The sequence below is a fragment of the Falco naumanni genome, chromosome Z, assembly GCF_017639655.2.
Source record: "Falco naumanni isolate bFalNau1 chromosome Z, bFalNau1.pat, whole genome shotgun sequence".
NCBI classification, from domain to species: Eukaryota; Metazoa; Chordata; class Aves; order Falconiformes; family Falconidae; genus Falco; species Falco naumanni.
Window position 1 is genome coordinate 55,253,422 of NC_054080.1, and position 27,504 is coordinate 55,280,925.

A 27,504-nucleotide genomic window follows, 5' to 3' on the forward strand; every position below is an offset into this window, starting at 1 on the left:
ATTTTTAATTTTTTCCTATGCATACTGAGAAGGAAAGGACTAACTAAGGGTTTGCAGAAATCCCAGCGCCTTCCTGCTGAAGAAAAATCTGCCTTCCCAACTGAATACCCCTACAGAAAGTTTGATTCACATAGATATATCACTGTAAAGCCTCTGGAGAGAAAGTCCAGACTGTAAGTCTTCTAAGAAAGGGGGACTGGAATGCCAAGCATTGTGGTACATCTGCAGCCTTTCTGAAGGACCTTCAAGAATACTTTTCTCTTCAAAGGTGGAAACAACTAGACTTAGAAAGGGAAGGGGACAAAGTTTTGAGTAACAAAGAAAAGTCAGGAGCTGCTGATGTATTAGGAATCAACAGGGGAAAACCTGTGAAATGCCTCAAAGGAATTAGGGTTTTTTTCTCTGAAAAGGTGACTGACATGGTCAATACCCCAAATGAAATGTCTCTACACTGGTGCATGTAGCATGGGCAGCAAACAGGAGGGGCTGGAAGCAACTGTGCAGCTGGAAAGCTATGATCTAATCGCTGTCACTGAACTTGGTGGGACAAATCACATGGCTGGAGCGCTGCAAACAAGGGCTACAAAATGATCAGAAAGGACAGGCAAGGAAGGAGGAGCAGGTGATCTGCCCTCTGTGGCCTGATTGCACAGTCCTGTCTGTGAAACACAGCAACGAACAGGTCAAGAGCTTGTGGGTGAAAATAAGAGGCCAAGCCAACAAAAGGAACTTCATGGTTGGTGCTTATTACTGGCCACCCAATCACGAGGACGCTGATGATGAAGACTTCTTACTTCAGCTGCAGGAAGCCCCACACTCACAGCCTCTGATCCAGCTTGGGGACTTCAGTCACCCTGACAGCTGCTGGAAAAGCAGCACAGCAAGCTCTAAGCAGTCCAGAAAACTCTTGGAGAGCATCGAAGATAATTTCTTAATCCAGGTGACAGACAGCCCCACATAGGAGAAGTGTTACTGGACCTGTTGCTTACCAACCCAGATGAACTAATTACAGAAGTCAAGACCAGTGGCAGCCTGGGCTGCAGTGACCATTCCCTGGTAAAATTCACAACCTCGAGGGATACGGGCCAGGTGAAGAGTCAAGACCTTGAATTTTAGGAGAGTGAACTTTCAGTTGTTTAGGGAATTACAGGATGGGACCCCCCGGGACACTGTCCCCAGGGATAAAGGAACAGAACAGAGCTGGCAGCTCCGTAAGGACATTTGTCTTACAGCCCAAGGGCTCTCAATTCCCATGCTTGAGCAATCAGGCAAGGAGTGCAGGAGACCAGCATGACTGAGTAAGGACCTCCTGGTCAAGTTAAAGCATCGGAAGGAAATGCACAGGCACTGGATCTAGGGACACGTACCCTGGAAAGAATATAGGGGCACTGTCTGGATGTGTAGGGATAGGATTGGGAAAGCCAAGGCACAGCCGGAGCTGAATCTGGCACGGGATGCAAAGAATAATAAGAATGGTCAGAAGGTTGGTCAGAAAAGGAAGATTAAAGAAAAATGCACCCACCCACCCCTTCTTTTCTCTGCTCCCACAAACGAGACAGAAGTACAGCGGCAACCGATACGGAGAAGGCTGAGGGACTCAACAGATTTTCTGCCTCAGTTTCCAATGGTAATCATCCCACATCTCTCAAGTCCTTGAACTTCAAGGCAGGGACCCGGGGAATGAAGTCTCTCCCACTGTAAGAGAAAACCAGGTTCAAGCTCTCCTGAGGAACCTGAATATACATAAGGCCATGGGACCCAATGAGATGCATCCCAGGGTCCTGAGGGAATAGACTGAAGGTACCAAGCCACTCTCCACAGTATCTGAAAAGTCATGGCAGACAGGGAACGTCCCCAGTGACTGGAGGAAAGGGAATATTGCACCCTTCTTTAAAAAGGAGGAAGAGGAAGACCCTGGGAATTACTGACCAGTCAGACTCACCTCAGTGCCCAGTATGTCACAGAACACAGACTCCCAGAAGACATGTCAAAATATATGGAACACAGAGAGGTGACTGGAGACAGACAGCATGGCTTCACCAAGGGCAAATTATGCCTGACTGATCCAGTGGCCTTCTACAATGGACTGACTACATCATTGGACAGGGGAAGAACTACAGATGAAATCTACCCAGACTTCTGTAAGGCTTTTGATACAGTCTCTCACAACATTCTTGCTGCTAAATTGGAGAGAGATGGGTTTGATGGATGAACTCTTAGCAAAGAGTGGACAGACTGCTTTCAGTGGCTCAATGTCCAACTGGAAACCAGTTGTGTCCCTCAAGGGTCTATATTGAGACAAACACCAATACCTTCATCAATGACATAGATAGTGGAATTGATTGAGTGTGCCCTCACAAGTTTGTGGATGACAAAGCTGAATGGCCCAGTTGATACAGCAATGGGAAGGGACGTCACCCAGAGAGACCTTGACAGGCTTGAGAAGTAGGCCCATGTGAACCTCATGAAATTCACTTAGTCTGAATGCTAGGTCCTGTGCAGGACAATTCCCAGTATCAGTACAGGCTGGGTGATAAATGGATTGACAGCAGTCCTGCAGAGAAGGACTTCGGGATACTGGAGAACAAAAAATTGTATATGAGCAGCTCAGATAGCAAATCACACCTTGGGCTGCATAAAGAGAAGCAAGACCAGCAGGTCAAGGAAGGGTATTCTCCCCCTTTACTATGTGCTGGTGACACCCCATCTCAAGTACTGCATCCAGCTCTGGCATCTCCAGCACAAGAAAGACATGGACCTGTTGGAGCAGGTCCAGAAGAGGGCCACAAAATCAGTCAGAGGGATGAAACGCCTCTCCTACAAAGGCAGGCTGAAAGAGCTGTGTTTGTTCAGTCCAGAGAAGGGAAGGCTGCATGGAGACTTCATTGTGGCCTTTTGGTACTTAAAGGCGGCTTATAAGAAAGACAGGGAAAGACTTTTTACCAGGGCCTGGAGCAACAGTTTTAAATTTAAAGAGGGTAGATTTCAATTGGATATAAGGAAGAAATTTTTTATGAGGGTGGTGAGACACTGGAACAGGTTACCCAGAGAAGCTGTGGATGCTCCACTCCTGGAAGCATTCAAGGCCAGGCTGGATGGGGCTTTGAGCAACCTGATACAGTGAAAGATGACCCTGCCCATGCCAGGGGAGGTTGGGCTAGATGAACTGTAAAGGTCCCTTCCAACTCAAACCATTCTATGATAAGAAGTGCTAGAACACTGCAGTTTGATTTGTCTTTTTAAGAGAAAAAATATAAAAGCTGAAGAACATAAAAGAAGAATCACTAAAAAGCAAAAATTATGAGCTACAGATAGAAGGTCTAGTGAGGTATGTACTGACTGGAAAACATGAAGAGCAAATGTGTTAAGGCTACCAGCAGTGGTTATTTTACAAAGCCTCAAAGGCAAAGATCAGATACACTTAAAAAGAAAGACAAAATCTCTCATTGTACTGCTTCTACCTGTCTAACCTATAAGACTTATCTGCATACTATTCAGATAGAAGTAATCTGCCCAGGGCTGTTTTGAAGAGAAAGGAAACACTGTAAGAATGCTGATCAACAAATCTGCCGCTTTTCCAGTAAAGCTAAGCAAAACTCATGGTCTGTCCAAGGTGTCAACACCAATTCAAGTCATGTCAGACTGAAGAAGTCCCAGGTAACTGGTATCCGTTAATAGGATAGTGATTAAATAGTGAAAAAAATAGGAAAAGTGATGACTGAGTATTCCTTAAAGAAACTCACTACTTTACCTCATCCGATAAATAAAAACCAAAAAGAAACTGCTTATTTTTTTCTCTCTTTACTACCACAGACTGTTTAGGCCTATTAATTTTACTGGGTTTGGTTGCAAAACCAGTTTCTTAGCCCAATGCTTAGTAATAATACTTTTATAAAAAAAAAAAAACCAGGAAAAAAGCAAAAAGGTCGACATATTCTAGTTCATTTAAACAATACCTGGAGTCTTCAACTTTCTCCAACGTACAATCAAGGTACAAACTGTCATCTTCATGACATAACTTTAATTCTTCCATTTCTGCTTTAACCATGACCTCAGTCAAATGCACTGATTATATCTGCCCTGTTGGTCACATGAAGGCAGCTCTGTTCACCCCTACCAACACTGTACAGTTTAGTTGCATATATCATTTCATATTCCCTTCTTTTGCAGGAGCAGTTATCTCATGTTCGTAACACAAATTTGGATTCTGATGGAAGTAATATATGTTGATATCGAAGTCTTATTTCCATTTTGCATATAAAAATTTGAAACGTATTTACAAGCATGTTGTTTCTCAGTTTTCTGGTTTTCTGATAGGTTTAGCTCTACTTTTTTCCTGGGCTGCAGAGTTTATATTTCCATTAAATAACCTGAAAATAAGTACTTTATTTTTAACTGTAAGTGCTAATCATACATTGACATGTCATACACATTTTATCTAATTTATACATACAAAACCTACCTAACGTATGCTCAAGGAATAACAATTTTTCTGCAGAGGTAGCCTACGTTGTTTATCTGATGAAGATTATTTGCAAAGTAGGGATTCTGTCTTTTGGTAAGGGCATGGACAGTAGCTTAATATAGACAAAAATACAGTCAATGCGTTTTCTGATTGTGTGTCAACAATGTCATAGAGTATTTAAGGCCAATTAGTTCTTTGAATTTCATCCACCATTGTTGTAACAAAAATCTGCAGCTTTTCATAGCATATAAGCTCAGGTAGCTATGTGTATGTTTACAGATACATAACTATATATTTTAAAATTTTAGATACAAAGTACTAATAGGGATGGAAGTACCGTCCAGAGGTAAAGGGTATACAGTTTACGGCATACAGCTCAACCGATGTACACTGTGCGTAAGTGAACAAATCAGAATCAGATGAACAGAAGTGAAAAGGGCAGTGTGGTGAGAAGGTTGGCCTCAGGAAAAAGAGCAGTCTGAAACAAGAAGTAAGGCTAAATTCCCAGATCAAGTAAGTTTTCAGGGTTACAATTGTAAAGATCGTATTTCTGTGTTACATTCTCAAGATTGTATTTCTGTGTAACATTTATTTATGAAGGTTTGTAAACAGTATCCTTAAGTGTACAAGAATGGGACTAGGAACAGAATGAAATAAAACATACATAGTGGTGCAAATCTCTACACAGATGGCAATATGTGAGTAGTTTAAGCACAGAGACTACCAATAAGGAAATAGCTTTCAACACAGGAGGGAAAGAGCTGTAAGTGAAAATAAAGAGCTTGACTTTGAAACAATAATGTGGCAAGCATTGCAAGATTGAAGGCTGCACCTCGAACCCTGTGTTCAGGTTTGTGTTCAGGAGGGACGCAGAGGGGCTGCAGCGTGTCCAGGGAAGGGCAACGGGGCTGGGGAAGGGTCTACAGAGCGAGTCCTATGATGAGCAGCTGAGGGAACTGGGGTTCTTCAGCCTGGAGAAAAGGAGGCTGAGGGCAGACCTTACACCCTCCAGAGCTGCTGGAAAGGAGGTTGTGGCGAGGTGGGTGTCGGTCTCCTCTCCCAAGTAACAAGCAACAGGGCAACAGGAAACAGCCTCCTGTAGTGCCTGGAGAGGTTTAGATGGGATATTTGGAAAAATTTCTTCACCAAAAGGGTGGTCAAGCATTGGAACAGGCTGCCCAGAGAGGTGGTTGAGTCACCATCCCTGGGGGTATTTAAAAGATGTGTAGATGTGGCACTTAGGGACACAGTTTAGTGTTGGATTTGGCAGTGCTAGGTTAACAGCTGGACTCGACGAACTGAAGGGTCTTTTCCAACTTCAATAATTCTATGATTCTACAATAAATAAACACTCACGTCAGATCAAATGGTGCCACTGTAGATAATTTTATAAAATCACCAATATACTAATCAGCCATTTCCTTCACACAGACATAATTTTAAAAATTAATTCACTACACAGTAGCTGCAGGGAAGAACTAAATGAACTGCAGTAATTTTATATGCCCTTTAAAAAGTTTCATAAACAATTAGACTTGCAAAATAAGTAGGTATATAAATGCAAAGCAGTATCTGTAGATCTGTAACTTTCTCATACTGCAATTTTTTAAAATAAAAGATGTTTTAAGACATTACAAAACCCCTTTAATGTGACCAAGAAGAAATAAACAGAATGGATAGTTAATTTTTTTGAGTAATCTGAGGAAAGTAACTCATAAATAATGAATAATTAATTATGAGAAGTTCATTTAGAGACATTCATATTTTTACTTTTAAGAATACCACAGCAAATATTTTTTTGATCCTCTGAAAAAACAGTAATTTTTTTGATGACAGCAAATGAACACTAAGCGGACTAGTTCTTGTGCACTGACAGCTACATAGAAAGGTTCAGAAAAACTGCCTTGGAGGCAGGAGTCTAATATAAAACAATATCTAACAGCTATTAGTAGAGCTGCCATCCTACCCCTGTGTTGCCATCACAAACACCTATAACTCCTAACTTCAACATATTTTTAAACTTAGGATAAAATGGCACTTTTTAGATAAGTTGCCACTAACTCCTTCCTGTGGTTCTGGGGAGTTATGTTTTTTAGAAGGTCATGCAGGGCCAAATGATAATCCAAACATTAATTATCCTTCTTTTTCAGGGTACAAACAGCTCTGGCACAAAGTTCCTTACCTTCTTCTTAATTCTGACATAACAACAGGGTTAAAGTGCATCATTACAGACTGATTCCATCTTTGTCATTCATTAATTTATTGAAAGTTTAAATTACATGTCAATTGCAATAGCGATTCTGGTGACCTGGACACCTGTCTAGGAACTTAACTGACACTACAAATTAATTCTGCATTTATTTAGAATGTTATCAGATGTTCCCCTTTTTCCTTGCTTACCACTGATAGCAGTAAGATGTGATGGGTCTCTCAATACGTCAAGTAATGGAGCTGCCTTAAGCAAATATACTTTTAGAACAGAAATCTAAAAAGGATTCTATACTAATACGCTCCTGAACACAGAAAAAAATTAGTTACCTCTGTATGCTGATCCTTCTTTTTTTAAAAAAAAGAAATATCATTCAATATTTACTTATATTTATTTATATTATTTATAAATAATAATAATAAAGCATACTTTTGTAATCTCCATCACCAAATGTCAATGGATAGGCTCCTGGCTTTTCAATCTTGTACATTTCCTCTATAAAAAGGATTTTACAATCATTTATTGTGTCTTCTGGGCCTCTGAAAAACAAAGAATAAAAATTACATTTAACTTAGTTCCTCAGACCTAGATTCTGTACTTTATGAATCCTAAAGCAATGAGATAAAGCTAACTAGCAACTGTTTATTTGTCACTGATACGATAATTTATTTCAATTCACACACAAAATTCAGTCTAGTACTGTAACTTCCAAGAAAACCAAAACATAAGACTTAAAACTGACATAAAGACTACCCCATCACCCTCAGACTATCTGGCAGCTGAGTACATCCTTATTGACAGCCATCCATAACTTTGTTATTCTGCTTCTAAAACCTCAGAATGTTTCTTTTGGGCAGAACACCGTAGACCAGACAAAATCATATCCCCTCCAATATAGCATAAGCAACATTATAAAAGCATAGTGTCAGAAACATGAATTACAAGACGCAATAACAGATGCTACTCAGAACCCATAGAATAAGAAAAGCAACTGAAAGCTTCAAAAGCCCTTCTATGACTTCTCAATGTTTTGGAAACCTAAAACCCAATCCTGCAAAAACCATGTACAATACTGTCATGTACTGTGAGTATCGCCATTAATGTCAGGTTTCACAGCACTATCTGTTCACCGTATCTCAGTGATGAGTAACAAACACTCCATGAGTCTGACATCAAATGATTAAGAGAATGATTAATAAAGTCAAATGTGCTGTTAGAAGTTTGACTTTAAAACAATTGAAACAAACAAGTTGTTAATGGTTAATTCAAGATGTATTTTTTTACATCCTGCTAAATGCCTTGTTGAGCGCCAATAAATCCTTTGTCCAAAAGAGTAACTTCAAATGGAAGCACCCCCACAAGATAGATGAGCTGACTGGAAGTTCACCATGAGGAATGAGCTCAGCAAAAACTAGGGAAAAAGTAATTCCGGCAGGAGGAGATCATGACTACCGACCACACTGACCACTGGCTCAAGAAATCCCCCAGACCCAAAAAGAAGTTGAGAATGAGTGCACACCAATTAACATGAGAAGTGAGGGAATTATTTGACAAATAGGAATCGGAACACTAAATAATGAAAGAATTAAGTACCTTGTAAGCAATGAAGGCTGATGTCTTTGTATGCTAAACTGTGTAAGAAGTGTAGTTCTGACAACCGAGGAACAAGGCATTTGTGGGCTTACCACCCAGCTGCCTACTTCACGCAACCTAGAATAAAGGAATAAAAATACCTTGATTCGGTGTGTGAATCGGCACAGCGCACCAGGTACCGAGCCTGCCTACGGGACAACATTTTGGCGACAAAGTTTGGACTGCCCTAGTGCCTTGCCTGGATCAACTGACCTCTCCAGGGAAAAGGGCTTGGCCAGGCAAATTCCAGCTTGCACCAACATTGTGATCATGGACTTGATACGACCAGGCCTGAAGCCACAACGACCAACGACTCAATGGTGCAATACTTCATAGAGGTATTTCTTGTGCGAAAGGGGGGTGATTGGGAATTGAAAGAGAAGCACAAAGATTTGGTTTGGTTTGGGCTCTGTTTGGGATGCATCAAAGTGATACACAGCAGAAGCATATTAATTTCTACACTTTTGGTGATGTGTGCCTTGGATTTTGGTATTGCATACATTTTTTCACACTTGGATTTTGGCTGTGTGTGAAATGTTTGGTTTGAGGTGTGTGCATTTGTAATTATAGTGTATGAAACATCAGGTAAATTATTCTTAGTACCAAAATGGCTTCTTCTGCTTCTGCAGAAATTCCCCTTTGGTCTCCCCTCGGATGCTTGCTAAAGAATTAGGGTAAGTTTGGAGGGGACTCTATGCCAAAAGATAAATCGAAACAATTTTGTAATCAACGGTGGCCACAATTTGGACCATCAGGAAAAATGGCCAGAAAATGGACCCTTAAAACACAGTATTATATTACAATTGACGTTATTTTGTAAATGACAAGAGAAGTGAGATGAAGTTCCTGATGTTGATTTGTTCTTTGCTTTAAGAAATGATTGGGATACTAGAAAAAAAGCGTAATTTGGTAGATTCAAAATATCAGAATGGGATATATTCATTGTCTAAAGAAAGGAAGTAAAAGAATGGGAAGTCTAAATCTCATTATGCTCGATGTAAAGGAGATCAGAATAGAGATGACAAGGAAGTTCAGTTGCTAGTAACCACCCCAGCCCAGACAAAGAAAATAAGGAGGGTCAGGGAATGAATCTAATAATGAGGAGGTTATTTCTGATGCTGGTCTGGTTTCAAGCAGGACTAGCAGGAAAGAAAAGCCGACATTGCAGGCACCTTTTACAGAGGCAATAGGGTCTAAAGGAGTGGTTAAAATGGTGATATTAACACATAATCTTAATCAGGGAGACATTCAAGCTCTATTAGAATATTTATTTACATATGAGGAAAGGAGTGTGGTTTTGGAAAAAGCCAAAGAAGGAGTAATTAGAAAAACTGAAGGTCTGGATTTAAAAATTATGGGAACTCCAAGTCCTGATTAGTTTCTCCCTAGAGAGGATCCAGTGGGACCCAAATAGGATCATGGGGTTAGACCGACTGAAACCATATCAGAGGTTAATCTTGTATGAAATTCAGAATGGAGTACAGAAACCTAAGAACCCTGCAAAATTATATAAGGTAAAATAAGGAGACAAGGAATCTCCTTCAGCCTTCTATGAGAGCCTGTGTGAAGTGGCTCGTAAGTGGACTGATCTAGACCCTAAAAGTGAAGGAAACAGGATACTATTTAATATGCTTTTCATTGAACAATCTGCACCAGACATCAGAAAAAAAAAACTCCAAACGGCAGAAAAGGCAGAGGGAATGGTGATTTCACAGCTAATGTCTGTTGCCTACAAGGTGTATAATAACAGAGATGAAGCAGAGGAAAAAGAAAAAGAGGCAAGCCAAAATTCAAACCTCAGTGTTAGCTGATTTAGCTAATGGACAGGGACGAGGATGAGGAATGAGTGTCTGAGGGTAAGGAGGATTAAGAGGATAAGTCTAAGGGCAAGGATGCGGTGAACTACCCCTCTGAGGCAACCAATGTGCCTATTGCAGCCAGGAAGGGCACTGGAAAAAGGAATGTCCACCAACTGCATGCAGGCAGAAAAGGGAGTCAGAAGGGGCAACAGGAGTTACGGCAGAAATTGGTCTAGATGGAAGGGGACTAGAGGCATCTATTGCCATATCCCCAGCCAATCCTCTGGTTCCAGTTAAGCTGAGGAATGAAACAATAAATTTCTTGCTAGACACTTGAGTAGACTGCTCATTCTGTAGTAACTAGTTGCAAGGGACTTTTAAGTGAAACCCAAATAAATGTTGTTGGTGTGACAGGGAGGGAAACCCTGTCAGGATTTTTTTTACAGGCCATTTTTACAGCGAATGGAATTACTGATCGGAGATGTGAAATTAATGCAGAGATTTCTCTATATACCAGAATGTCCCTTACCACTGCTTGGATGAGATCTGCTTTGTAAGTCAAATACACAATTAACCTTTCCTGAGGACTCTGTCCAGTTGAATACTCCTCCAGAAAATGTGTCGAAGTCACAAATATGTCTGCTCACCAAAGAAAAACCTATGGAGGAGGAGATTCCTGGTGTCTTGGATGCAGTTATACCAATAGTTTGTGCATCAGAAATTCCAGGATGAGTGGGAAACATGGATCCAGTAAAAACTGAACTGAAACCAGGGGTCCAATCGGTAAGAAAAAAACAATATCCTATGAAGTTGGAGTCCCCATGAGGATTGGAACCATTAATAGACTATTTTTTTTTAAATTTGGACTGTTAAAAGAATGTCAGTCAGAATTTAACGTTCCAATTCTCTCAGTAAAAACCCCAAATCCTTGGAATACAGGTTGGTATAAGGTTTATAAGAAGTCAATACCCGGACAGTTGATGTCCACCTGGTAGTCTCAAACCCCTATACTCTCCTCACCTCAATACCAGAGACTAATGTGTATTTTATGGTATTGGATCTGAAAGACACCTTCTTTTGTATACCAGTGAACAAGCAGAGTCAACTTATTTTTGTTTTTGCATGGGAGAATCCGACCGCAGGACCAAAGATGCAACTGTCATTCCCCAGGGACAGCCCCACAATACATGGTAATATACTGGCATAAGAATTGGAGCAATGGGATGGTGAGTATGAAACCATTTCACTGTTACAATATGTAGATGATACACTGATTGGGTCAGATACCCAGGAACAGTGCTGGGAGGTGGCTATTAGTTTACTCAATTTCTTGGGCCATGCAGGATATCAAGTCTCAAGAAAAAAGGGCCAGACTGCAAAAAGGGAAGTCCACTATATGGGCTTCAAGAAAGCTGGGTGTTGGACAGGGTAGAGACAATATGCAGAATTGCTGTTCCCACCTCAAAGAAACAATTGCAAGGAAGGCCTTCTAAGAACAGCTGGATGGTGTCAGCTCTGGATTCCAAATTTTGGCTTGACAGCCAAACCTTTATATGCTGCTAGAAAAGGACAAGAAACTGTTAGAATGGACTCCAGAATGCTGAAAGGCTTTTGATGAAATGAAGGGAAAGCTGACAGAAGCCCCTGCATTGGGACTCCCAAATTTGCAGAAGCCATTTCAATTGTTTGTGCATCAAATGCAACAAGTAGCATTGGGAGCGCTTACACAGCAGTTAGGAAGCTGGAAGAGAATGGTGGGATATTTCTCCAAACAACTGGGTGACGTAAGCAAAAGGTGGTCTGCCTGTTTGAGAGCAGCAGCTGCAACCATAACTGATCAAAGAGTCTCAAAAACGTGACACTGGGCCAACCCCTTACTGTGTATGTACACCACACTGTGATCTCTCTCCTTGAAAATAAAGGACATTACTGGATTTCTCCAAGCTGATTAGCTCAGTATCAGGCAGTGTTGCTGGAGCAAGTTGATGTGATGCTCTCTCAAACCTCTATTCTTTACCCAGCTACACCACTGCCAACCTTGGAAACTGGAGAATTACAGGATGATTGTTTAACAACTATTGAACAAGTTCACTCCAGCAGGCTGGATCTTCGAGATGAACCATGATCTGCGGCAGAAACTTTAATGATGAAAAAATACAGAAGTACTGGAAAACAAATCATTACCTAGCAACACTTCTGCCCAGAAAGCTGGATTAACAGCCCTCACTCCAGCCCTGGCATTAATCCAAGCAAAAAGAGTCGACATTTGTACAGACTTGAAATACACCTTTGGAACACTGGCAAATACACTTTACAGAACTACCAAGATACAACTGGTATAAATATTTATTGGTATTAATAGATACCTTTTCTGGTTGGCCTGAGGCTTTCCCTTGTCATGCCAACAAGGCTAGAGAAGCAGTTTAGGTTTTGTTAAAAGAAGTAATACCTAGGTTTGGCATACCAGAAGGAACTTCTTCAGATAATGGACCACATTTTACAGCAGAAAAAGTACAGGGAGTGTCTAAGTTTTTACAGATTGACTGGGAATTACACATCTCTAACAGCATGGAAGACTTGGACAATCAACCTGAAGAAATAAAATGAGTGGCAAAAATATGAAGGAGATTTGGACTTGTTGAACTGTTTTCCTCTTCAAAAGTTATTCTAATTCTATTGCACTGCTGCAGTCCCTTTTAGTTCTAGAAAAACACTTCAAAATCTGAAACTACACAAGCAACTAGATTAATACAGATCATGCATACAGACCATGAATACCACAGCTTTAATTATTAAGATTATGAAGTTTAACATTTTACTAAGAATGTGACATTTATAAAATATCCATTTTTTGCATACAGTCTTTAGACAAGAAGGAAGGTGGCAAGATATCATAAAACTGTATTCTCAAATCTACTGACACTTGTGTTACTGCTAGCCTTATCTTTGGGAAAAAAGCCAAACCTGAGCTCAGCAGAATATTTGTTAGGAGTAAATTCCACCGCTGCCAATTTAAACTATTAAATTGACTTTTAACTACAATGAATATCACATTGTTTTCTTGAAAGTTATCATGAACAGACTTACAAGTTGGTTCAATGATGCTGTGTTCCAAAAGGCATCACAGCAAAAAGTGAAGTATGGAGAGGCATGGATTTTTATCATCAACTTTTAATCAGAAAAAATCACATGCACATTATCTCAACGTTAGAGTGCTGAAATGCAACATATTTTTTTATATAGTTAAATAAAACAACTCCTCTAACTAATGCTAGAAAACACACTACTCTCAAAACAACAACAAAAATATAACCAGTTGCATGGAGGTAACAACTGGTGAAAGAATTTTCTCATAGAATTGCAATCTTACTAGCATAAGCAACACTATCTTCATATCTAGATATTTTTATCTAGTGATATAACAGATGGTTTTCATCATTTCTGTATCACCTATTAGGTCACAGGAGACACTTCTCCTCTTTGTTTCTGGTATTCTTCCTTCAGGATACAGGCACTGAGAAAGTAACTTTCAGACTCAGTATTTCCTAAAAGATATCCAGCATCTGAACTCCAGAAAACATTTTATTTTCTGCCATTAGTGACATAAGGAGCAAGCATATACTATCAAATAACTTTAAAAAGCTGGTATGTTCCAACAAATGCCACAGCTGCATATCTGGAACCACAGAGGAACACCAACTACCATTGTAACAGATGATGGCTAATAATAAATGGTTAAGCCTTAACCAAAGCTAAAAATCTCTTCTCAGCTAGTTGTTCTTAAAAGACTAATTCTTCTTCCACGTTACACATACAATAGCTTTAATAAGGATCAGGCTACATATCATGTCTTAAAAATTATGGTTATCTATTAAAATTGGGGTTATATTATTCTGTCAAACATACTTCTTCACCTCATTATATGAAGAATGAGATTTAAAAGAAAATCTTGAGTTATACATTACACACAGTAAGTGAAACTACATTTGTATTTCATGCAAGTACACTAAATCCTTTAAAGAAATTAAATCCCAAAACAGAGCCAGACCCCTCAATACAACAGAATTCCTAAAACAAGCTTTCCTTTTAGACAGGTTAGCCATAGCTAGTTACAAATCTTCAACTGAACCTCCTTCTAGCTACCTTTTTTTTTTTTTTTTTTTTAAAACCTTCAGGTTGCACAACACTCCATACATCTCCATACATACATAATTACAACTGACTACAAGTATGATAACTGGGCATTATCCTGGGTAGTTCAAGGTCAACCTTCAAGAAAATAAAAACTGTTAGATGACAATTACCACACGGTAAAAACTCTTATCGGTTCTTATTGCCCAGGAGATTCAGTTACTTTTCTGTTTTTATCACTTTACCACATTGGAACTAAAAGAAAAATATTTCAGCACACACTAGGAGTCAAAATGAAATGCTGAATAAAAACAGGGGGAAATTTATTGTTCAAAAATACACACAGAGGTTATATTCACACAAAGAATTATAAGGGAAAGTGCCTAATGATTATTTATCTGTAGGCCTTCTAAGAGCAAAACCTTACTAAGTCATCTTACTACATCTTACTACATCTTACTACATCACTAAGTCATGTTCACCACAGACAACCAATTAATTTGTCAGCTTCTACGGTTACTGTCAAAGTGGATTGTCCACGTCAGCTGAGAAACAGCCACAAGCAGAGTAAAATCTAACAGACCATAATGTTGGCTATGCTTTCCAAATCTATGAATTCAGTTAACAATATAAAAATCAGAATAGCACCAAATCTACTACCATTGTCAGTATCTATGTTTTCACACGCACTACTTTGTTTACATCCCATTTACGACCAATTCACCTATACTCTGCTTCTGCAAAACTTTCAGCCAGCAACCCTTTTATTTTCTCACCCATCATCAAACCACAGCTGGATAACTTCTTCAGAAATATGCAAACAATCTTTCCAATATTACCACTCAAAATGCTTGTTAGAACTTTTACCATCATCCCCTCAGAAGCAGCTGAGCTGCTGGAGTTCGTCTACTGTACGTATCAGCAGCATTTCATTGCGTCTTTATGCTTTGTGCTTTCACATTTACAGCTGCATGAACTTGTATTCCAACTTACTAAATATACAGTTGTTAAACTGAGAACTGTTTTTAAAAGCACTCTTCTTTGCCTTTGACTGAAGAGAAACTGTGTTCCTGAACTGAGCTCGTGAACAACTGTTTATCAATTTTATAAATATACTAAATTACAAACACGTTAAAATCATTAGGCTGGAGAAGTAAGTATGTACTATTGTGACAAACAATTCTAAGGAAATCTACTCTCAAAAATCAGAACCATGTTCTGAGGTTCGCTTCAATATATTCACTCTATGTCACTATCAGCCAAAATAATGTTTTGAAAGTAAAGTGGATACATGTTACAGCACACATATTTCAAAGGATGTTAAATGGAAAATATCTCAATCTGATATAAAATACTGGAATGTGAAAAATACTACTAGTTGCTTTATATTTAAACATTAACTATAACTTAGGCTAAACTGTAGTTTCAAGAAACTGCAAACGCACATCATCTACACAGAATGAAACAAAGGCTAAAACAGGCCTATAAAACAACTACAGTCTTCACCAAACGTGACTGAAGATCTGACTTTAAACAAGCTTGCTTTGAAGTTAGCCTACAAAATGTTCCCATATGAAGACAGCATATTACATAGATAATTTGACCAAATTCTGCTAGGTTGATCTGAAAACAATGGAGGTTGTTTCATTTTGTATTGTATGCAAGGAGAAACACAAACAATATTTTCAAGGATTTTTCAGAATATCCCATACCCATTTGATTTATCATGAAAATACAAATGCACAGCTACAAAATGGGATAGTATCAGCTGTGCTTTTAATTCAACTTTATTTATTTTTATTACACAAGCCACTACAATGACAAAGACACAAGACAAGTTTTCAACTGTACAAAGATTTTACTACTCTCTCTCTCTATATATATATAGTGCTAAGATAATAAATTAAAAAAAGCCAAGCTATTTGCCAGGATACATGGAAGACCTTACTACCAAAAATATCATAATCTAATATGAATTGTTAAGGTCTTTAAAAAAAAAAACCAAACAAAAAAACCCACGTACACACTCAACTCCCAAACCTACGAATACACGTTGTGGATGCACACATAAGCTAGCCAGGACATTACTTTTTTCAACCTCAGTAGCAGGTGTAACACTTGGTGCATTTACAAAACCATGTATTACAGTTCATGCTGCCAGACTCAGATTTGGATGCAGGACTATTCCTTTCTTCCTTAGCATGGGATCTGTAAAGGAAACGAACGTTAAAGAAGCAAGCGTAAGCCTAATCCCTGGGAGAAGGGGAAAGCACTGGCCCGACAGGACAGCAAGTCACGCTGTCGGATCCCAACAGTCTGTTTACCACAGCAGCGCAGCAGGCTCTGCCCCGTGCCCAGACACCCCCTGAGGAGACAGAGCAGAAGGTCGGACCCAATGCAGGCTGGCACGCACGGCTCCCGCACACGGCTGCGGCACGCAGCGGGGAATGCCTGCCTGGCCAAACGTCCACAAAGAAATGGGTAAATACCGCCAGCTAGACCCGCAAGGGCGGAAAAACCAAGGCTTCATGTATGCAAAGCCAGGCCAAGTGTCTGGCGCTGCAGGGCACAACCGGGCTTCTCTAGCCATTTGTGGGCTGAACTGCAAGACTCAGAACAACGCAGAGGCTGCTCAAGGCATCGTTACAGCAGTCTGGACTAGCCAATAAACTCTTCTGCACTGGGAAGAGGCAGAGCTACAAACAGGTGATACTTACTAGAAGAGGTTAAAAGCTCCTATCCAGATTTTATACCACGTTACAATTCTGTGAGCAGATGCTGCACAAATACTCTTCATGAACTTTTACAGTTATAGGAGACTAATCCGTGTACCCAGCGGGATTAAGTAACAATCTAAGTTCAAAAAACAAAGACGTGAGAAAAAGCACCTCCCTTCAAAACAAAACCCACAGGGATGCTGTCAGGATGGAAAGGTTTTCCATAAAACAAGCAGCAAAGGATGAGTCTTGAAAACACAGAAACATGGTAAGTACTTTGTACAATAAAATTAGAATAGTAAATCCTAGAGTTAATAAATAAAGTGCTTGAAAACAAACAAAAAAACAAAAAACCACAACCCAAAACCTAAAACAACCAACCAAGAAACTAAGAAAGAAGATCTGAAGGTGCCCACCATAAAATAGTAAATACAAACACAGGAAGACATTTCCCACAGAATGCCTCATATCTAACCGCAGGCAACTGAGACTTGCTTTCAAAGCCAAAACCGCATTTATAGTCTAGAAGTAATTAATGGATTATCATGGCTTTTACGCACATGGTGGCATTACTTTAATGAAAAAGCCTGGCATCCAGGCTCAAAACAGGATGAACCCCATCTCACTAAGAATTCCTGAAAGTCAGAAAGTACACTGTGAGCTACAGAGAGAAAAAGTTCTGTTTAGAATTTAGAGGGCTGTTGGAAGAAGGGTTCGCCGGAGTCAGGAAGACGCTCAATATGAGTTATGCATCTTGCTCAACTTTATATTAGTTTCTAACACTACTTACATAGAACCGATACATGCATATTCGTAAAGCAGAAATATAATAATTGGTGAGTAGTCTCTAAACGCGCGCGGTTCTCACACCCCTAATTATCATGACTAAAATAAGCATTCTATCCATGTAGCTAATTGTGTTGCTGTGCTGCAGCCTTGTAGTTTGTTACTCCCTATACTGCCAGACCAGTCCCCATCTTTCTTGGCCCTGCACCTGCTTTGCCAGCAGCTGTAGCTTGTTACAGCCACGGCCTGTTGGCACAACACAATTACTTGGTCTCAGGACTCAAGAATAGCTCAAGGCCACCTTTCTTGTTAACTTCAGCACAGCAACTTCAGCACAATTCTGATTACAGGCCTATCCTAATACCAGGCCTGGATTGTGCAGATCTTCAGAGATTCTAAGGCCACGCTTCTGCAGCCATTCTTCTACAGAGGGCAGTTGCTTATTTTGGAACGTCTTCATTCCTTATATTGTGCAATTCTCTTCAGACAACTTACATCTAATACCTATGCCATGATGTCCAGTTCCATTAGTGCACAATATTAAATGTGTATGTCTATTGCATAACGATAATACAGCCTTTCTAGGTCTTATGTTTGGAATCTGTGATGATTCCATTATTATTCATTTTTATTTAGATATATAAAAATGCTCATAGACTTTTGGTTATAAACGTTGGAGATTCCTCAACAAACAAGTGAGAGAACTGTGGATGGGATAGGCAACTCAGGGCCTGGAGTGATCAGAAGAGAAGGAACATTAAAAAAAGCAGAAGTGCAACCACATGAAATTTAGGCATGTAAGGAAAGAAATGCCAGCAGAAGAGCCTTATGGGGAAAGATCTCATGCCCATTCTGGGGAATCAGCACATTTTGGTGCCTCCCTGACACCTATACAGCAATGCATACAGTACGGGGAACGAACAAGAGGAATTAAAGAAAGAAGTCTGCATAATTACTGCAGGTACATGACCTCACCAGGATCATGGAGACATGGTGGCATAGCTCACATGACTGGAGTGCTGTGACAAATGGATATGGTCTTTTCAGGAAAGCCAGGCTAGAAAGGTAAGGAGGGGTAGTCGCCCCTTATGTGAAGATTAGCAGAGAGAACAATATTGGTGATAGAACAAAATAAGTGCCTGCTACAGACCTAATCAGGGGAAAGTATATGAAGCTCTCCTCAGAAAACTGCAAGTTTCGTGTTTTCAGACTCCGTTTCTCACAGGGACTTGATGCACCCTCCAATCTGCTGGAAGGACCACAGAACAGAACACAAGCAACTAAGAAACTTCTGGAGTGCAGTGATCATTTCCTGACACAGGTGATCAAGGAGAGGTGTACTGCTAGACTCAATACTTACAAACTAGAAAGAACTGGTCATGGGACATTAAAGTCGGGCAGTTTGGCTGCAATAATGATGAGATGATGGAGTTCAGGATCCTTAGAGAAGGGAGCAAGGTAAAAAGCAAGACAATACTGGATTTCAGGAGAGGAGACTGCAACATCTTCAGAAATCTGCTTGGAAAAATCCCATGAGATACAACCCTGGAGAGAAAAAGGATCCAGTGGAGCTGGAACGATCACCTTCTCCAACCTCAATAAAGGTCTTGAGGACTTATGCACAAGCAGCTGACCATAAACCAGCAATGTGCCTTTCTAAGCAAACAAGGTCAAATGCCTCCTAGACTGCACTAAGAGCACTGTCAGCAGGTAGAGGGAAGGTGAACCTTCCTCACTACTCAGCACTGATGAAGCCAGGTCTGGGATCCCCAGAGTAAGACATGGGATTACCAGTGTAGTTCTTAGAAAAAGACTAGGAAAATGATCAACAGACTAGCAACATCTTTGATACGAGAAAGAGAAGGCTTGTGCATGGAGAGCTCTTATCCACGTGTAGAAACAGGGAGGCAGACTATTTTCACCAGCGCCTACTGCCAGGACAAGAGGTAACAGGCACAAACATGAATGTGTGAAATTCCCTCTGACCACACAAAACACCTTTTTACAGGGACTGTTCAGAGAGGTTGCTGAGTTTCCACCCATAACAATATTCAAAACCAAACCTGACACAGTCCCAAGGCAAACTGTTCTAGCTGATCCTGCTTGAGCATCCTCAAGAGCTCCTTTCCATTCTCAATGACTCTTAGATGTATAAATATATTAATATATTTCAACACCACTCCTTTTTATTCATTTTAATAATGATTTTCCTAACATTGTGCTCACCACCATTTTTTCCCCACAGTCTTTGCCTTTTTGCACTGAAGTTTGTCTCCTTCTGTTCTTCCTCTTCTGTTTGGAATTAGTTTGATCCCAGTGAGTAAAGTAAGTTTCAAACCACTTTTAAAAATCACCCCCTAGAAAGTCAAAAGACTGTGTTTCCAAGTATGGATGTTTATTAGAGAAAGGATAGTGTTAAAAGTGCTGAAGATACAGATTATCTTCTGGGAAAACAAACAGAAGTATCAAGACTGAACTCAACCAATTCTTCATCTTCAAAAGATACTTTTATCTTATGGTAATTATGAAATGGTTATGAAACAAAACATTCCAAATTTTAACATTTGGTACTTATGCTTTTGTTGTTGTTGTTAAAGCAATTAATGCTTTAACACATGACAATTAAGCAGTTGAAAGTTAAGTTACTGAATGCAATCCAAACTAGCGATTTCCTTTCCCTCTTGTTGCAATTTATGTCCATCATCCCTGGTCTGCCTGCCATATACCACTGTGCTTCTCAAACCATCTCAGCAGCCCTTAGCTGAATTCACTTCAGTTTACGTGTCTCTCTTTTGAGCACTGAAGTAGGGGATGCATGTGTTTGGGGGTGGATGGAATCTAGTATTCTTGATGTAGTCTAGTGCTTAGTAAAGGGGAATAATCACTTTCCCCAGTCTCCTGATTATACTTCTCTTCAAACAGCCCCAATACTGTTAGCTTTCATTACATACTGCTGCCTCATGTTCAGCTTGCTGTCTACCAAGACCCACAGGTTGTTCTCATCAGGGTTGCTTCCAAGCCAGTACTGCTGCAAGCGGCTCAGCCTTCCTAGGAGCAAGAAAAGCTTTATCCTTGTTGACTTTCATGAGTCTCCTGTCAGCCCATTCCTCCTGTCTGTTCAAGTCCCTCTGACAGGCAGTACTGCCCTTGAGTCTCCATCAATTTGGTGTCTCTGCGAACTCCGCACTGCATTGCCACTGCCCATCCACCCAGATCACATCATCTTAATCAGGATAGGATACTACAGGACACAGAAGACCTGTTACAAGTTGAGGCAAACAACACTTATTGCTCTCCCGTTGGCCACAGAGCTAATCATTTTATCACAGAAGGCAGCCAGTCTTGTAAGGCATGATTTGCTCTTGGAAAAAAAATCACCATGGCTATTCCAACTCCTATTTACATGGCCAGCACTTTCAACAGGGCTGTCTCATCGTTTTCCTTAGACTGAAATAAGGCTGACTGGCCCTCTTTGAAGGCAGATGCAACATTTGCCTTCTGCAGTTTTCAAGGACCTCCCTGATCTCCATGACATTTTGAATATGGTACAGAGGAGCATCACTACAGAATCAGCCAGTACCCTTAGCATACCTTAGATGCAACCCATCTGGTTCCAAGGACTTGCATTAGTCAAGTTCTTGTAAGCACTTCCTGACTCAGTCCTCATTCACTGCAGAAGACTCTCCTCAAATGCTTTCACTAGGCAGAGCTACCAAAGAGACCCTGCCAGTGAATACTATGGCGATGAAGACAGTGTCTGTTGAAACTGAATCATCTGTCTGTTTCATCAATAGACCCATATTTTCCTTATTCAGCCTTCTACTGCCAAAGCACTAGGCAAAGCTCTCTGCCATTGCCCTTGATGTCTAAGTGTCAACTATAGACAAGCTTTGGTTCTCATAACACCAATCCTTACACGTTTAAAATTCCTCCTTTTTACACTGTCCCTGTTCCCAACTCCTACCTACTGACTTCTTGCACTGGAGCCAAGTCATCAGTTTCCTGTTCAGCCTTGCCAGTCTTCCAATACCTCTACTAGTTTCTTGAGTACCAGGATGAACTGTCTTCGCATTCAGAGGAGGTGGTCGTTAAACACCTGTCAACTCTGCTGAGCTCCTTTACCCTTCATAGTTACCTCCTATGTTATCTCATCAACCCGTTCCTTGAATGAAACTGAAGTCTGCTCTACTGAATTCCAGAATCTATGCTCTGCTACTCTCCTTCCTCAGCTCCATCAGGACCTTGGATTTCAGTTAGTATAGCCAAGGCTACCATTAATCACATAATCCCCAAGCAGCTGTTGATAACAAACATCAGATCCAGCTGCATATCACCCTATTGATCTATCCGGTACCTCTATTAAGAAGTTATTCCTGACATCTTCCAGAGAACTTTTTAACTGCTTGTGTTCCAGTGTTATCCTGCCAGTGGATATCAGGGAATGAGTCGTCCATGAAAATCAGTGCCTGTGATTCAGAGACTTGTGAAGAAGGCTTTGTCTTCTTCCTCACCTCAGGTGGGACTACCACCATGATGTTATTATTTTTTGCCTCTCCCATGCACATCCACAAGCTCTCAATCAGGCTGTTGTCATGCCACTGAAGAGCTCCTTACATCCAAACGTCTTCACATCATAGCAGCTCCACCCTCTTTATCTTTGCCTTTCCTTAAAAGATTGTATCCATCCATCTCTCACTCCAGTCACGTGAGCTGTCCCATTGTGTCTCCACTATACCAGCATCATAGTTCCACAATTATATGCAGAACTAATTCATCCTGCTGGTTCCCCAGGCTGTTATGTATTTGCATACATGCACTTGAGATGAGTATCCCTCTTCTATCAGTCCCAAGGCCTCTCTTGTTCCCATCGCACTGTACCCTTTGCTTTCCCTGCACATGCTAATACCTCACTTAACCATGGGTCGTAATGTTCCTTCACCACCCAAACCTCTACTCAGGAGGTTGGCCAGCCTGTTGGAATAAATGTTCTTAGTCCTTGATCCTCCAGTGGGACTTCAGGGACAGATGGGAACCCAATTATGGGTCCCATGATGTTAAAAGTCAAATGCCGGTTGACGTGAAGCGTGCAACTAACCACGTTTTCATGCACAGTACTTCCTTGCTCCTTTCCCTTGACAGGATCTATCCTCCAAAATCTTACCCTTTCACCAGCAGGACTGAGCAGCTCCCACGTAACTGGGCTACTTAGCTTGAGAGATAACGCTATCTCTAGTAAGGCAGACTTGGTTTGCAACTCAGATTTTGAATTTCAAGATAAAGGAACACTATATTCACAGTCCAAAAGACTCAACATCAATTGAAAGCACCTAGTCTACTTTCCCTCCATTTTGGGAAAGCAAACTGAAACACTCAAACAAACACCAGTTTCTCCATACTGCCAGTTAGGAACAGGCAACGTGCAGGGAAGTAGCACAAAGGACAAATAAATTACTTTTCATGCTCTTTCTTTATGAATGGGGAAGAGGGCAGTATCAAGAGACAAAATATCTCTTCTATGTAAGAAAAATAATTAGTGGTGAGCAATCTTAAAACTGTAATCCTTCCGCTCCTCTCTGGACAACAGAACCTCCTGAAGATCTGTCCTCTTTAAAGCACAAAAACAAAGACAGCAGGAGAATCAAGTGCATGGAGGAACAGCTATGATCTGTGTAGTACCTGTCCATCATAGCTATTCAGAGAGTGTTTGTAAAATGGATTTTTTTTTTTCTGAAGAGAAAGAAGGGAAAGGAGAAAGAAGAAACAGGAAAAGAGTATCTGTAACAACAGATACATATAATCAGCCAAATACCCTTCAAAATGTGCTCTTTCAGTTCTTTCTAAACTTGCTGGTTTTCATTTCGTAAGTGCTGAACCAAGGTACTACATCTCATTTATGACCTTTGTGGAGAGGATAATAACCACAGCAAGTGGTTAAAGGATTCACTCTGCTCATGTGCTCTTCATGAACTATTGTTAGTCAGCTGTTCTTCTGTCTCTCGCATTTGATGGAAGCAACGCATCCTGGACACCAACCTTTCTCCAGTCCCAGTAGGTGACAGTGCATTCCAATACCTTCCGGGCAGTTTGTTCTGCACCCCAGACTCCTTTTTTTTTATGTAAGAGGAGGCACTGTATGCTACTCAAAAGTCTCTTTAATAATATTCTGTTTCTGTCTTCATGTCCATTGTATCTTTCAATTCTTGGGTTTTTCCTCAAAAATGAAATCACAATTGAAGCAAGACCAAAAATTTAATCTGGACTTTAAAAAGAAACATTTTGATTTCCAGTAAACTTCACTTCTTATGATCAAACAATCATTCTTTTCACACACACACAGACCGCCACCCCCAAAAACATGAGTTCTTTTGTCAACAGGATAATTAAGTGGGATCCAACATACTCTTCCTGTAGTTAGAGTTATTCCTGTTAAGAATTGTGAGATTATTACCTAAGGCTGTGTATCACAAAAAGAGCCATCTCTGCTGTGGAGACTAGGGAAAAGCCATTCACAGAAGTGCTTGGGAAGTTCTAGGCATCACCTCTACAGAACCACCATGAAAAATCCCAGCAGGCTTCTTGGACAACCAGAATCTGTCTTGGTTTGAACCAGCTGCGTTGATTCAAAAGGAGGCCTCTTCTTCAAAGGAGGTGACCAGCTCCACTGAAGTCATAAGGAGAAGATGAAAGAGGAAGACACAAATTCACCCTTGCAGAAGTTTTGTTGCCTAGAAGAAATAGGCCATTTTTATGTCTGTGCAAGAAAGCTGCAGGCAAGTTCTTCAGCAATTAGAGTTCTTATTATTAGGATACCAGCTAACACAGCAGGAAAGTGGTTTTTTTTAAATGGCTCCAATTAAATTTTGTTAATATTCCACATACCAGTAAAATAATGCCTTCCCAGATCAACCAGCAACAGTCACAGATGCTACATTAAAATAAATAAACTGTAAAGTTATCTTAGGTAGAAAATCACACCTCAAACTTATACGAGCATCAGGAAGGGATAAACCACATAGACAGAAATTCTAGGCCTAAAGGAGAAACATAGTATGTGAACTACGCTACTGGGCACCTACAAAGTATGACAACTGTGACGTGTTGATTATCACAATACATACTGAGAGGGATAGGACGTATGGTACTCCTATTAGAAAAACAAGTGTCAAAACAAGGGTCACCTTCCAATAAATGTTATTTTTTGGACCAGATCTAGACAGAAATCCACAGAAGCACAAGAACTTTTCAAATCTTCTAGAACAATATGCAAGGCTTGTTTCACCGTTAGTTCACTATTCTGTGATGTGTTTAAATTCTGTACCTTTGCAAAGCTATAAAAGCAAGTATTACAAATTACTTAAAAAATGAGCAGTTAAATATAAACAGAAAAATTTGTTCAAAAGAAATGATAGGAATACCTAAAAGTAAAACCTGTACAGATAGCATAAAGACAGAAAAAATATCATACTGCCTTCTGAGAACAAAAACATATCAGACACGAATAAAAGGAGTCTAAAAGAAGATAAACAGAAAAATATCCTAAAAAAAAAAAAAAAAAAAAAAAAAAGCGGCAAACATTGTGTTCTAATAAGCCCCAGATCTTGCAGGTTACACAGAAAACATAATAAGCCTATTGAAAAATCAGACAGAATGATCTGAAAACAAAACAATCCTTCCTTTTTGGGAGCAGGAAGCCTCACACAAAAACCTGCAAAACTACAAGATGACAAATGTAAATCAGAAAATCTGGGACCCTTTCTGTTACTTTCCATTAAGGCTGCTTGTGTAAATACCTCAAATTCATTAAATACATAGTCCAAGAGGTGTAAGATCTGCAAAGTGAACAGATTTTACCGACATTCTTGTCTAACTCCAAAGGCTTAAACAAAATACAAGTCTTGGTATTGGCAGAGTCCTTGATAACTGAAACATTCAAAGGCTAACTGAAGAAAAGTAAGATATGGGTTTGTCTCTTATTTATCTTGAAATCTAGCAACGACAAAATGCAAAGCACCATTCGAACTAGTTGGTTTGACCTGGTGGAGTGACTTTGATGATGTAAGCCAGCTCCAATGTTAAAATAAAATGTGACAGTTTGCCTCACAAATACCCATCAGTAACAAGTATTTGATAGATGCCTTTTAAAGAGCAAAGACAACAAGTCGCAATACTCCGGAGTACAAATAACTGCTTTCATCATGAAACAGAAGACACTCCCAAAAAAAAGAAACAGAGGATGTTTAAAAATACAGGTACACCCTGCAAATTTAGTTAATCAGTTCAGAGGTACCACACACACACAGACCATTCTGAACCATATGCAAAATCATGAGACCTATGGTCCTAGAGCCATGTATATTCCATTGTGAAAAGCACTGCTGTTTCCCTAGTATTTGTACCTGAGACACAGGAAGTCCCATTTGGATAGGTTTTAGACATCCTGCATTACATACTTCAGTGGCAATGCAAATAGAGTACAAATGAGAATTACTAATATGTGGTCAACTCTTCTGTATGATGACTTTTTATCCTCTGTTCAGTCTCATTTCTCTCTTCGGTAATATTCCCTAATCCACATCAGTTTCCCAAAAGATGAACTTCTGATGACAGACCACAGAGAACATTTCCTTTAGGTTATGACTGAGACATAAGTAAAAGTAACACCTAACAAACGCACATGTCAACACACAGAGTAAAAAAGAAGTACCTGCAATACCAGCTCCAAAGCATAACTACAAACAGTACGTGTTCTGGTTATTTCCTGTCACTGTGCCAAAGGCTTCACAAATCTTTGTCAAAAGCAATGAAGATCAATAAACCAAACATTCAGCTATTGGGTACAAAACTGTTTTATACAAAGCCTCTTTGACATAACACCAGAAAGGGGAAATAGTCCAAGCCATGAACGTATCTGAAGCAAACCTGAGAACTCTGCCTCCCTTTACTGCCTGCTAAGGTTGTTCTTAAGTAGTACACAAATAATTAGTCACTAATATACAATCAATCAATCAATCACTAACATATACTCATAAAGCACTAAAAATAGATTTCACCTTTATTTAAAACAATTAACTAATGCTATCATTATGTTAAGAATTAATGACAACATATCAATAATATATTATAGAATATTCATATATTAATTACATTATTTTAGTCTAAAGTAATATTATAACATAATATTATGACTCTAATTTATATTAAAATATTTTGTAATATGTCTATTACATTAGTATATTAATATATATTAATAAACATTGAAACACTATTTTCTACTTTTACTGCTAATTCAGACGAATGACTTAGGTAGCACAGGTGATACAGAATTACTCCTTGGTAAGTATCAGCAGGGCTCAGATAACTACTTTCTGAAGACTAGTTGATTATGCATATACAATCTATCAACAAGTAAATGAAGCTTGAATGCTTAATCAGGAAGAAAATTCACTGAAATAAGATTTCATTTGAAAAATGGACTTAAAGTCACCATCCTAGAACAAGATATTTGTCGAATGCCTTTTTCCCCCCCAACTGCTTTCAGAGGATAGTACATGCCAATACTACGGGGAACCCCATGGTACTTGTCACAGCAGCCATGGTACTTAAGGTTACCAAACTCAGATTTGAAGCATAACTACCAGCTTATTTAGATAAAAAAAGACTATCCTATAGAGTTCCAACCATCATGAACAAACTTTTTTATCAGCCAACAGGTGTTTGCTTTTGCTAACATATTTTGATTATCACATTTTAATAAATGTGAAGAAC

At 39.7% G+C, this 27,504-nt stretch overlaps 1 protein-coding gene across 3 annotated transcripts in view; it reads right to left on the reverse strand.

The window, feature by feature from the left end:
• Positions 1-27,504, reverse strand: part of UHRF2 (ubiquitin like with PHD and ring finger domains 2) — a 95,289-nt gene that overhangs the window by 28,718 nt on the left and 39,067 nt on the right. For 2 of the 3 annotated variants that reach the window (XM_040579329.1, XM_040579328.1), the window contains exons 5-6: positions 8,268-8,384; positions 7,104-7,213 (exon numbers count right to left, since the gene is read on the reverse strand). In XM_040579329.1, coding sequence (XP_040435263.1) covers positions 7,104-7,213; positions 8,268-8,384 — 227 coding nt within the window. The remainder of the gene's footprint in view (positions 1-7,103; positions 7,214-8,267; positions 8,385-27,504) is intronic. The other variant, XM_040579331.1, reaches the window with a different exon arrangement.